The sequence below is a fragment of the Vitis vinifera genome, chromosome 4 (assembly GCF_030704535.1).
Source record: "Vitis vinifera cultivar Pinot Noir 40024 chromosome 4, ASM3070453v1".
Classification (NCBI taxonomy): Eukaryota; Viridiplantae; Streptophyta; class Magnoliopsida; order Vitales; family Vitaceae; genus Vitis; species Vitis vinifera.
Window position 1 is genome coordinate 6,535,193 of NC_081808.1, and position 14,214 is coordinate 6,549,406.

Genomic DNA, 14,214 nt, shown 5'->3' on the forward strand with positions numbered 1-14,214 from the left:
TGAAATTGGAAGTTAGAAAGTTTATTAGGAAATTAGTGCTTTAAAGAAAGTGATTCGTATAAAGTGGGAGCAAGCCAATGCCAATTTTAGAATGGGCCAATAAATCAATGAGGTCTTCTTTTCCTCATTATTTTCTTTTTATCTTCCTGCTTGGGCTTGGGCTTCATCACAAGCCCAAAGCCACTAACAAAAACACCTAAGTCCTCAAGCCCACAAGCCATAGCAGGCGTCCCCCATGCAGGCATTGCCACGTTTCCTCACCAACATTAAACGTATAGAGATCTAGCAATCTCTAAACCATCATGACAGCTGGTTTCTTTGCAAGTGAGTGCACCAGCTAGGTGCAACCGTAAGGACTCTTCGGCTTAACCACGCGCCCGCCGCTGCATGCGCTCCCACCGTCGATAATGGCTCGCTTGTTGGTTGCTCCGGCGACGACGATCTTGCCTACAGCAGCCCCTATGCTTCTGCGTGTCTCCATCTTGATGAATGCATCCGTCTCCACCGTGCCATTGGTGGTCGGCACCGAACTTGTGTCGGCCTTGAAGTTTGGATCGTCTTCCAGCTTGCAAACCACAGGTTCAGCAATGTCTAATGGAGGGCGTTTGGTCTGGAGAGCAAGGTCCCAAAGCTGCCGGAGCCTTGCCATTTTTTTAGCAGTCGGCTTTATACTAGTGTTGGTAGAAGTGTTCGAGCAGGTGAGTGGCTTTCCATGGAGATAGAGAGAGAAGGAAAGAAAAAGAAAGAAATAAAAGAAATAAAATAAATAAAAAAAGAAGAGAATCACGGGAAAGGATGTTTGGGCGGAGAGAAAACGGGAGAAAAATGAGAGAAAGGTGAGGCTGTGAAGATTTATTTTAAAAAAAAAAACAAGAGCAGCAATGGATCTTTATTTGAAGTGTTCCAGAACAGAGAAATGCATGTAGTCTTCAAGCGTCATGAACCATGAACAATGAGAAACAGAAAAGAACAGTTCATGATGAGAAGCGCAAAGCGGATTGAAGTCATACCTGGAATCAGAAAAATGATGGTGAAATGGGTTTCCCTTCTCCTCAGCCACCCCTCCTCTGGAACGCCCCCTCCTTCTCCGAGAAAAGAAACTCCCCTGCTTACTCTGTTTTTCTCTTCCTTTTCTCCTGGCAGCCACTCATTTTCTCTGCCCTCGGCCCCCACATCAGTCTCCCTTTTCAGTCCTGTCCCGCCGCCCTCCATACAGCCCATCCTCGGGTTGACAAGAAGATGAATAAAAAATAATGGCAAAATCTAAAAACTTCCCACCTGAAGGGGGGTCTACAAATATATTTGTAAAAACCCTAAAAAGTGTAGCTCCTGTCAAACTAGTTTATCTTATTCACTCATTTATACATGTGGCTTAATTTTTTTTTTCTTTTGATGTTATAAAATGGTAGTTAATAAATATAATTTAAAAATTTTTGAACATAAATTTATAATTTGATGACTATGATTTTGACCGTTATCATAGTTATCAATTAGGATTTTGTGACTTAATTAGCGATCATTTCATCTTTTAAGTTTGATAATTTAATTTTTAATGTATAAAAGTCGATTATATCGATTTGGTTTAATTTTAATACTCCCTCATCTATTTTTTGACTTTAGTTTTTCATAACCTAGAAAAATACTAATATCGTGAATATAATTTTAGGAAGTAAATGTTTTAATAAAACAATTAATAAAAAATGTTTATAAATTTGATATGTTTTTACATATTAAATTATAATTTCACATAAAATTTTACCTACAAATTTGTCTTATAAGTTATTTTTAATTAAGATTTGTTAGTTTTTTATTTGGGGAAATGATTTATAAATCAGATAATTTATTTGATTTGATTTTTTTGAAATAATTAATAATAATATTGATATTTTTTATTTATGTAAAATTCACAGCCGATTTCATTGAACACGCTTCTTAAGGTGGCGTCTCTTTGACATAAAATGAATTGTTGGTTAGCGACTCAGTTACTATTGTCTTTAGAAACCGGTATTCGGTATAGCGGTTTCATCAAAATCAAAACACATCTGAGCGGGAAATCTGTGTCTATACATCTCCATCTCTCCTTCCTCTTTGCTTCGGTTGAGCACAATCAGACTTCACTCTATCTCTCTCCTTTTCTCTCTCCCTCTCTCTCCCTCTCTCTCTCTCTCTCTCTCCATTTGAATTTCATCTCCTACACAAGAACAATGTCGAAATTCGAATACCCAATGCTCCCACGCTCAGATATCATAGCAATCCTTAACGAATCCAAAATCGCAACAGTCTATGAGGACAATCTCATCAATCCCAACCCCGATTTCGTCTCCGACCTCTACACCAGGCTTCTCATTCACCTCGATTCTCTCCAGTATTACCCTTTTCCTATCTTCTTCTTCTTTTTCCTTCTTCTCAGATTTCAAACACTCCCTTTAGCGAACTTCTCTATTCCATGGCTTTTCTAGGTCTCTAAACCCTTCTTTGTTCCCTGAGTGTCTGAACATTTCTTTTTTCTCGCTGGATTTTGTCGGTTTTGCAGGGAAGATCCTGGGCAAATCGAATTTGCCGCATTGGAGCAGCTTGAGAACCCAGATTGGCACCGTGATTCTGTTCGTGTCATGAATTTGTACAGCAAGATTAAGGAGCTTGTGGCTTCTCTGGAGTGCCCTAAGAAGTTTACCCTCAAAGATCTTATACGCCCCGATAGGGACAGGACCGAGCGGTTTCTCGGCACCATACTGAATTTCTTTCTTCACAAGTATGTTACACATTTCCGTTTTCATTTTTACTCTTCTTTTTTTAGAATTTTGTTTGTGATTTTTTGGCTGTTTGGTTGCTGAGAAAGCTTAGGAAAAAAAATGGGAATTTTGCATTTTGGAAACTGAGAAATAGGTCTGGACCCTGGACTTGGGTACATAGTTATATGGCTTAGTTGCGTTGAAATTTATGTTTTCTTGGATTTTCCCAAATTTTGAGAGTAGTTTAAACAGTATTGGAGAAGGTTGCTTGCAACTGTTGCTGGGATTTTGTTAAAAACTGAAAAGAAAAATACAGCATTTGGTGGTGAAAATAAGCACTCCTTTGACTTTTGGAAAAGGGGAAAAAGAAGAGACTGACAAAAAAAATGTCTGATCACATACTTCTAGAATTTTTTTCAGAATTTGTCATGAAAATAGGTCACTGTTAGAGAGTACTAAAAGTATTTTTCTCACATTTTAAAAAATTCATGTAATTTTAACGGTTTAAAATGATCGAAAATGAACTTTTTCATTGTTTTCAATTTTGAAAATGAAAGCTTTTTGAAAGATCATTTTTATTTCCACTCCCAACAAGCCATTTGGTTTTGGTGTAGTGACAGTGGGTGATCCATCAATGCCATGTCATTGTCTTGTTGGCGTCTAGGTATTAGGTGGCACATGGAAATAATGGGGGGTTCGACACTTCACAATGAGCTTAGAAAGCAGCAGGAGCCATTTACTGATTCATTTCAATACTGTGTGTAGGAACTACCATTATGTATTAGTTTACTAACTTGTCTTTAGTAATGGCACTTAGTTTTGTAAGTTTATCTTGACTATCTTGAAAATGGGGCATAAAAGTTTGCTTCCCTAATAGGGAAATGTAACTCATCCCCATTCCACATCTTCTATAGAATCTAGAATGATCTCCTGAAATTGATGCTCTATGCTATCAACCAAACAGAAAAAGAATGCAATCTAATTTCCTTAAAGCTTCTTGGTACTCTAAAGTCCTCAATTGCTCTTCTGTTTGTTGATTTGGCAGTCCCTGGGCAATCAATAACAGAGCTGCCCTGCACAATCTCAGTTAAAACTGCCATAATATTAGGTGATTGCATCTGCTTTACTCAGTCGAGTAACAGTGTCGTTGATTCAATTGGGCTGGCTGTTAACCTAAAAGGTTCCCATGTAATTGATAATTCTGTTGTGGTTAGCGCAAAAATTCTGAAACGCCATTGATGTTGCACTTATATAACCAACCTTACTTCGTCTTAACATGATTTCTCCAAATTGTTACATTTCTTATCAACTCAAAATCAATCTTAACTAGCAATTTAAATGATTTTCATAACTATGCAACCACAAAAGAATGTTAACCATATGGTTGTTGTAGTGATCAATCCAACAATTATTATTATTATTATTTTTTAAATTAGAAACAGGCATGTTTGTTCATTGAATGATTATACAAAGAAGGACGAACAATCCTTGCAACGTGTACAATTGCTGATTAGAAAGTAAACTAGTATCTTGCTCTGCAAAAAACTAGAGTCAACTGCACAAACAAAAGAAAAAACAATGTACACACCAGATAAACTTCATACACTCAAAGGGGAATAAAACTTCCAACAAAGGAGACCAAGTGCTTTGCTCCTTGCTTAGCTAACCTGTCTGCAGCTTGATTAGCTGAACAAGGGGCCTAAGAGAAGGAGCATCCTACCTCATCAGCAATGTCTATTATTTTGCAAATCTAGTTGTCAAACTTTCATGAGCCTCTCTCCCTATTAGACACATAAGATATTACGGTAGCAGAATCTTCCTCTATTGTTAAATTGAATGATCTCTTATAATGCCTTCAATACCTAACAGTCTCGGACTGCCCAAAGAATGTTTGTCAAAGTTTAACCTCACCAAACCTATTGGAGGTGGTAATAATCAATCATAATTTTCCTCTCCAATCTAGTAGCAAGCATTCTTCCAATTTGAAAATAGAAAATGCAAAGGAATATCCCCAAAAGGCTCAATGACTAAGACCCATAAGGAAGAGACAAAGTAAGTCAAATTCTAAATAACATCCATAGATCTCCATCTACCCTCAAATATTCTAGCATTCCAGTCTACTGATTTCCTATGTATAATTTCGTTTTTTGTTTTCTTTTTATTACTCAGTAGCCCTTACCCCTGATTTGCTTTTCATACCAAGTGCTCTGCAGATCTTACATTGTGAAAAGAGAGAATAATTCCTACCCTATTATATGAAGCATTCTTCTAGTTTTGAACAAGGAAGATTTCCAATGAACTAGTTTATGGGAAAATAAATAGTGCTAATGAAATATTAAGAGTCTTTTAAATGACATGAATTTCTCTGTGTGGCTCTGAATTGGTGACTCTACATTTTCAGACAGAGGCTTTCTTAATGGAAACAAAAATAATTTCTAGTTTAACTTATGAAGATGGTCATAAGTTAATCTTATGGATAGAAATATAAATTCATGATTCTGTTATGCACATGACATGTTTCTTTTATTTTGTTCCATAATTATTTGTGCTTTCATTTTATTCTTGTTGTTCTTTGGTTCTCCCACTCTCAGAGATTCAAAAATGAATGACCTAAGACCAATTGTAGAGGAATTGACTCTTCTAGATGAGCAGCGTAACCAGTTCAAAGATAGAATTTCCCAGGTATCTCTCCTGAAAAAAGAACAGAAGAATGCTGTTTTGACTGCAAGCATCAGTTTTATCAAATTTTATTTGAAGTTATCTGTATGCATTGCAGTTGGATGCAGAGATTGCAGACTGCAGTGAAGCAAGAGAAAGAGAGAGGCCGCTTGTTGAAGAGGTAGAGGTAAAAGTTAAAGAACTGCGTCAGACCATTCCAAGCCTCAACAATCAGCAGATGTCATTGAGGGCATCTTTTCGAAAAATGAAGGAGAAGGTCACAGAAATGGATGAGAAGGTCAGGTGTTGACACACTAGCACTTATTATTTCTCTTCAGCTTAATTGAATAAGCTCCAATTAAGGTTATAGAGTTTATATCTCATCTCAATTTTGTAATCTCCTTAAGGTAGGGAGTTCTCCTTTTTATTTTAATTTATTTACTGACATTTTACATGAACCATCATTTGTGAAGTTTCATGTCTACCTTCACAACATTTGGAATCTAATTTCTTTTATGATAACCATTGCTTTATTTTTCAAGATCATTTGTTTGATGGTTGTGGACTATTGTCATTTATTTACTAAGGTAACAAATTGTATATTTAAGTCCCCTCTGGTATGTTTCAACTCTGATGTTCTTTTGGAAGGGTGTCATTCCCATGTTTTTACTTAAAATTTCTTTGTTGGGCTCCACTTTTGTATGTTTTAACTAGATGTTCTATGGGAACGGTCTCGTTCCCATGTTTTTACTTAAAATTTCTTTGTTAGGTTCATCATGAAGTTCAGTAATTGATTTTGTTTTTTCCCTTTTTAATTGGAACATTTAATGCTATTATTTTATTCCTTTTTTGTTTTTCCTTTGGCAAAGATTTCTAGCGCTGAGTTTGCCCTTGTACAAAGTGTCCAAGAAAATGCCAATCTACGTTCTAAAATCATCCAATCACCAGATAAACTACAGGTACTCTTGATCTCACTAAGTTTATTTAGAAAGTTATAACATGCAAGTTTGTAATGCACTACTGTTGCCGTATGATATCCATAGATATACTTCATGAGCTTTTGCCAACTATAAGAGGTGTTTTCAGCTACAAGTAAAAGATGGTTTCCAATGTTCACATGTAGAATGTGAAAATACAATGCCTCACATGACTAACATTTGCAACCTTTATTGTGTTATTAGGACTATCTATGATGTAATGCTGAAACTGGCAATAAAACTGTGGTATATGAAGAATGATTTAGCAATCTCCCTTATCTAAGTATGTTAGTTGTATATTTTATGATCTAGTTATTGATAAATTAACATTTTGCGTCTTATCTTTTAGTAGCTTGAGATCTCATGTCCCATATTGCCTTATGAAGAGTGGACAATGCCAATTACTGCAATTAAACAAAAGTAAGAGAAGGAGAACCAAGGGGAAAGTTGAAGCAATTCATGTTACTAAACACAAATAGATGTTAAAACTAAAGATTCTTAAAACTTTTATGAAATATTTATAATCATCCCAATCCAGGATGAGTAGGAAAATAATCCTAATTGTATTTAGCTTAGTTACCTAAAGATAAAATATGAAATTTAAAAAGGATATATGATGTAAAAGATGAAAAACCAAAAAGAAGGAATCTTAGAAATTAGGGGGAATACTAGAAAATAGGAAACACTCTATGAAATTGTACAAGGATTCTTATTGTTTCCAAAATTCTTCAAGGACTAGGATGCATTACCTCCCCTTCCAAATCATGATCTCATGTCCATTCACTCTGATCTGGTGATGATTTCACAAAACCAGCCATAAAATGGGGAAGAACAAAATCCATAACCCCAATCAGCTGTATGATTTCAGCTTTCAATATGACTGATATATTTACTTCCACCTTTTTCAGTCCTAATAACTGAGATGCTTAACAGGTTTGTTAAGATGTGGGTCTATAGGTTATCTCTTTTAATTAGTTGAGAGGAAAAGGAGCATTGGAAAACATATGGTCACATCTCATCTCGATCCTTCCTATTTCTCCAATCTTTTTGGGTCCAATTTGGGCTGGGAAAAATGAAACTGAACCTCCCTAATAGTAGCTCCCAACATTCATGTATCAATGTGACTGAAACAGGGAAGAAAGAGAGAGAGATTCTGAAATTGGAGTGACTTCGTTATATGGACAACTTCATGGAGAAATTCATCGGTCTTTCCTATTTTCCCCTGATTTAGTTTGTTGGCTAACCTCTTCTTATTATGTTCTGTCATCCCAGTTTGAACATGATGTCAAATTTGTGTTTACCAAAAGCAGTAACATGGGATCTAATTCTTTTTTGTATGTGAAGAAACCTTGATGTACATCCAGCTAATCATGCCTTAAAAATAAAGGGTTTGCAGTAACAAAAATTGTAGTAATGCAAAAACCTTTCATTCGTCAGTTATTAGTTCTTTTTCCTGCACTTCCTATGCCTGTTTTCATTTCTCTTTCTCTCAAATCTTTCCTTCTTAAAATTTCCAATGATTTTACTGGTCAACCCTTATATACCTGGGTTTCAGTTATGAAAACTGTCTTATATTCCCCATTCTTTTCTACCTAGTTATGCATGAGTAACTGTTTTGCAAGCTTGTATACAGACATCAAATTTTCATATATTTCCCTTTTCATGCATGTAGCAATGGCTATGAACCTTGATATCATATAGTTCTGGTTGGTAAATAAGGGCCAATTATATCAATTTTTTTTTTCGTATCCTCTTCTTTTTAAGAAATTGTTAAAGAGCATGATATATACATTTTTGGCCCAAATCCTACAAGCTTAAGCTTTTAGGAAAATTGGTTTTCTAACATGGTATAAAAGTCTCGTTTGGCGGTAGGTCATGTGTTAGAGTTTTACTGCATAATATTTATTTCCTCAATTTATTAAGCTTACACGTAATAATGTTTATTTCCCCACTTTATTAAGCTTGCATTTAAGCCCAAAAGAGACTGATCGTGATTGTTTGCCTACAGACCTGTGTGTCTCTCCATGTGCACCTTATGAGGTCGCAAGTGAGGAAGAGTGTTAACAAATATGATATACATTGTGGACCCAAATCCTATAAGCTTAAGCTTTTAGGAAAATTGGTTGTTACATTGTGGACCCAAATCTTACAAGCTTAAGCTTCTATGAAAATTGGTTGTCTAACAGTAATAATTCATTTTGTTCATTTTTTGTTAAGATACCGCTTAGAAAATTTCTTGCATCTTCAATCAATTGTCAAATGATGGATTTTCTTTTTGTTGGTTGTTTCCATTGTTTGCATACTATAATTTGTTTTCTTTTCCTGAATGATACTAATTGTTTACCACTTTTTGTTTTCTTTTGCATAAAGAGGGCTTTAGAGGAGAAGAAATCAGATCGAATTGAGGTGAAGAATGCTGAAAAATCAGCAATGCAATCTTTTCAGGAGAAGTCTGCTATTCTTGAGGTTTACACAAAGGTACTTTCCTATAAAATAATATGTTAAACTTTTACCATCTTTCATCAGCCTTGCAGCTTGGAAAATAAAGCTCATTCATTTGGCTAATTTTGCCTATTTATTTGTAATGCTACCTAAACTTTTTATGTACATGTCAATGTAGGTTTGCTAGTGAAAAGGTGTCTTATTGCCTTGATGTTCTTAGCCTTATTGTTGATACTATTATGATGTTCATTTGGTTGGTCCTTTGAGGTCCCTGAAATCTTATACTAGAACTATAGATATGATACTTAACAAATATGGTTTAAGATTCCATTAATTTCTACAATTTGCATGCCCTTTGTAGAACAACCAGGTGCCTTGAACTTCAATTATTATATAATGAAATAGTATTTTATTTGCGAACTTCCATCAATATCCAAAAGTGGGAAGTGCACTCCCCTTAACTTTCATGCATGGGGTTCCAGTTTTATACAAAATGAATTTATCTAGAAGATGAATTTTGGAAAACTGTTTCAGAGCTATTGCCATGGAAAAGTTACCAATCCTATTCAGTTGGGGAATAGGATAAGTATTGTATTTTATTTGTATTATTTTTTGATTGATTGGTGTTTAAATTCTTAATGCTGGCTGTATACAGCTGATGGGTATTGGAACTCTTTGTCCATTTGTTTATTTTCTATTTTTAGAATAGGAAACTGAAAATCTTTTATTAGAATGAGAGAAGAAAGCACTATTAATCATGAGCGACTGATCAAGCCAAACAAGGAAAAAGGAAAAAGGCTGGAGCATATGCACATGTATGCATAAGACCACCTTAACAAACTAAGTAAATCCTTTCTTAGGAGGCATCCAACTGGCTACACCGCCCACCCTGAGAAACCCAAGAGTCATTGATGTGGAGCCACCTTATTCCTGTGTCTCTGTGCTAATACTTTGCTAATGAATCTGAACAAACCATATTGTTTATTTGGATAATCCTTCACTAAGCCTATTAAGGATTATTCAAGAGCAACTTTTCTGAATCTTCTAACATAAAATTTCTCTTATGGTTTTCATGATATAAAGTTGCATTACATTTCTATTCACTGATGGTTGTTCTCATGTCATCAAAATTAAGGTCACCTGTGCTCCTGAAGAAAAACTACAATATCCTGACCAATCTTCTCTTAAACAAAAAAAGAAAAAAAGAAGAAAAAGGTACAGTGAGCATATTCCTTGAGATTGTTAAAAGTTTCCTCTCGACCATCCTCATCCGATAACATATTAACTTTCCTCTTTAAAAGCTCTAAAGATTGCCTTTGTCATTTTTAAACTTCTTTAATGTCTGATTTTCTTGTTTCATTAGACAAATTTTTTAGAACAGACTGCTCTCTAAATATCAATTTTTGGCTGGATTTATCAAGAAACTAGGTATATTCAAAACATGGAAAATACATTTCGAGTCAATCACATAAGTTGTATTACTTTTCAGTGAAACTTGGAGGTCAACTTGTACAAGATTACTGCATGAATGGCTACATACACAAATGCATAGAAAAATTCCTAAGATCTAGTCTAAAAGGTAATTGATGGTACTTTTGCTCTTCTTGTTTCTCAGGCTGGCAAGAAAATGTCCAAGCATTTTGCCCAAATGCAGACTATACAAGAACAGGTTTGCTTGTATCTTAGCTGGTCTTCTGCTCTACAATTGCATTGTTTGGTTTGATGATTCATGACCCCAGGAGAAGAAACCTCATAATGAAAGAAATCAAATACACAGTCAGTACCATGGTGTCCTTGAACTAGAGTTTAGATTTAGTGTTAATGATGGCCGTAGGAGAAGAAACTTCTTAATGAAAGAAATCAAATCTTCTGTCAGCAATGTTGTGCCCTTGAACTAGCATTCAGATTTAATGTTAACCTAGGAACTTCTGGGGCCCAAAATCTTTCTGAATTTATGCTTCCAGTGTAAATTATATTGACTCTTATATTACATCGTCATCATTGATTGTTGGAGAAACAAACTCATGACTGGTATTTCAGCGATTTTTAAAATGGAGGAGGGGGTTGTACCTTGTGTATTCCAACTCTAAAGCATTAATTTTATATCCATATAGAAAATGAAATATTAAAATTAAAATTAGTAAATAAATTAATTTTAATTATCTCATTTTCAAATTCCAATAAACTAATTCTTCAAAATATAAAAACTAATAATATTTTGAATGAGTTTGTAAAAAAAATTATAAACATACTTTAACAATCGTCATTTCTTTCATATTCTTAAATACATCCAAACTAGATAGATATCATTTCAGTATTAAATGTGTTGTTAAGTACTACATATTGTCTAATGTTACAAATTTTATCATATATTTTGCTTTTTTTAAAAAAAAATATATATATATCTTCAACATGTGTATTATTTCTTGGAGTGTTTTCTCCAATATTTATAAGAGCACACTGATATGTTTTTCTGCTGATATTTTCAATATTTCCAGAAATTTCCTTAAAAATCTAATCATTGATATTCCAACAATTTCTAATATTTTTATCCTCGAACATCATTGCTCTTTCCTACTATTCAAAAGGATTGGATAGATTGGACAGTTTCAATGATATAATCAAGTTTTGCTGATAGTCTAGTTGCATTTGCCAAGGTTTTCCTCCTGAGAAAACTTTGTACTTGCCTATCTCCATTTCCAGTAATCATTATCCAAGGTGTGTTGCTTGCTAAGATTGGCCCTGTAACAGGTGAATTCTGCCAAAGCCATTGAAAAAGATCTCAAGGTTATAAAAACTAAGCTGAGTGAAGAGGGAGTCTTGGAAAAGTCTCTTGAGGCCAAACTTGTTGAATGGCAAGGAAAAGGTACCTTTTCATTTGGCCTACCATGAATTATTGTTTCAGCAAGAACTCATAACATTTCTTTTCCCAGTGGAACAGTTGGATGACCTAAGAAAGCAATTAGAAAAAGAACGAGATTTTAAGTGTGAGGAGGCTGCTAAAGAATTGAATAATGTCAAGTTGGCAGTGGAATCGAGTAGGCATGAGTTGGAAGCAAGGCAAAAGAAGGTTGAAGCCCAAGCAGCGGAGGTACTCTTCATGCACTGTGATGCTTATACTGATACAAGTCATCTTTACGTGAAAATCTTAGATATTTACCTTTTTCTTCTCATCTCCGATTTTCAGGTTGATGGTATAACTTTAAAGATTAATTCAGTAAAAGAATCTGGAGCAGCTAAACAGCAAGAGTTGATCAGCAAGGGTGAAGAGATTATGAAAGAGGTACACTTCCATTGATATCCTTTATTTGTTATGTGCACGAAACTATTAAGTAACTGAAATTCTGACTTCATGCTTGTCTCAACCTGCACCAAGATCCAGAGATAAAATTTTAAAAGTTTGCAGAAGTTCAACACAAACATGCACATACAGAAACACAGTTCAATAAGTTCATCCTTTTCTTGGCATGGCACAAAGGAAGCCAGACTTTAAATCATTGCCTAGAGATACACTGAATCTCTAGACAAATATTTTAATTCCTGTTGTCCTCCTTGTGCTTTATTGGGGATCATCTCTACCCTCAACATTACTGGGTTATTTTCTATATTGGGGTTTTTGGGCTCTTCATAATTATCTTTTGCTGTCTGAGTACTCACTAACTTGGTTTCATATGATGGAAGAAACCCTCATCCTTGTATATAACTTTCCTCTTTCTCTCTCTCTCTCTAATTCTTCTTTGATTTCCAATATATATTGTTTGATGTTTGAGGGTATATGGTAAATTTGGGACTAAAGAAAATTCCTAATGTTGTGTGTACATGTTTGTAGTTCCACCTATATGCGAACTCTATTGGGGTCTTGCTGCCAAGGATTCAAGTGGAGACAGAAGTTGATCAAGAAATGTGCACATCCAACTAAGTCAAGTCAAGCTTGTTGGGTTACTTGTCTGGTTGACAGCATGCAACATCCTTTTAAAATTCCTTTGTAGCACAACTGAAGTCAGCATTACACTATTCTTGCCTTGATGCAGACGTGAAGTTGGCTTTTTCCTCAAAGGGTTGTTTGTAATTTGATATTGGCAGCATTCAGCATATATCTTTGTATGGTGTAAATGAAGTCAGTAATGGGGCTGGTCAAGGTTAAGTTGGTTTAACATGGATCAAGCACGATCAGAAGTTTTATGCCAATACCTTTACCATAACGGTATCCTATATGAGCTGTTTAAGGCTGCGTTTGGTACCTGAGATTGATAGATTTTTTATTCATATTCTCATTTTGAAAAACAATATAAACACATTGATGATCGATAATGGAATTGATTTTTCATTCCTATTCTCTATTTTATCATTTCGAAAGTGGCCTTATTTTCTCAAGGGTTATGTTAACGCCAAGTCTATCTAAATTATACTTAAGTCCAAGTTTAGCTACACTTTGTGTCATTAAATCTAGAAACACTTTTACTAAAAACAATTTTAATTAATATCAAAATATTTTTAATCATGAATACATAATAAAAGCAAAATGATTTTTAGAAGTACCCATGAAATGTAGTGTGAAAATCACTTCAAATGATTCTCAAGTTTTTTTAAAGGGATTTTTAAAACTATAAAAAATTCCCAAATGGTACACACACTTTGATAAAAATACTATTAGTTAGAAGTAATTCTAGCAAAATCACAATCAAATTTAGGGCTTGTTTGGTAGTGATTTTAAGAAACGCTGATAATATTTTTTTTATTTGAAAATTTTTATAATACAAATGTTAGAAATATTAAATATGTTTTTTATAATCACTATCAAACACACTCTTAAATTATTTTTTATAATGATTATAAAAAATATTTTTAGACTTTTTAATACCTGAATGGCAAAAACTTTCAAGTGTTAAAAAAGTTAAAAGTGTTTCCTAAAATCACTACCAAATGAGTTCTTACTCTTATTTCCCGTAACAAGCAATAGAACTATTTTTCTCAAAGAAGTAAAAAAGATTCCACATTATTTATATCTTCAACATGGTGACATTTTTAAACAAATTTCGATGTTCATAATATTACCTATCTTATTCATTAGGTGTGTTTCATAAAAATGATGTTAAATGTGATTTATTAAAGAGTCCATTGTACAAAATAACGAGGCTAAGGTACAAAATAATATGACAAAATGATGAAGTTACATCTATCGTTATAATTTTATCATTTGAGTGAAATTACAAATATTAGAAGTAAAATGCAATCGGAACATTTTGCAATTAACACATATTTTATTTTCACCTTATAAATTGAGATTCCGATTTATGGGAGTAGCCAAAACATTTACATCGAGCAATTTGGTTTTTAACATATATTGAAATTCTATCCTCTAAAGTAAAATTACAACATTTGAAAGTAGTTTGACTAATTTAAGG

At 34.1% G+C, this 14,214-nt stretch overlaps 1 protein-coding gene across 1 annotated transcript; it reads left to right on the top strand.

Moving 5' to 3' along the window:
• Positions 1 to 1,942: 1,942 nt before the first annotated feature.
• On the top strand, positions 1,943 to 13,142 carry LOC100268045 (kinetochore protein NUF2 homolog). Its single transcript, XM_002283276.5, has 11 exons — positions 1,943 to 2,365; positions 2,534 to 2,752; positions 5,324 to 5,414; positions 5,509 to 5,688; positions 6,260 to 6,349; positions 8,738 to 8,845; positions 10,425 to 10,478; positions 11,561 to 11,675; positions 11,743 to 11,900; positions 11,997 to 12,092; positions 12,639 to 13,142. The coding sequence occupies exons 1-11, from the start codon at positions 1,959 to 1,961 to the stop codon at positions 12,726 to 12,728; spliced, it is 1,608 nt and encodes a 535-aa protein (XP_002283312.2). The 5' UTR covers positions 1,943 to 1,958; the 3' UTR covers positions 12,729 to 13,142.
• The last annotated feature ends 1,072 nt before the right edge of the window (positions 13,143 to 14,214 follow it).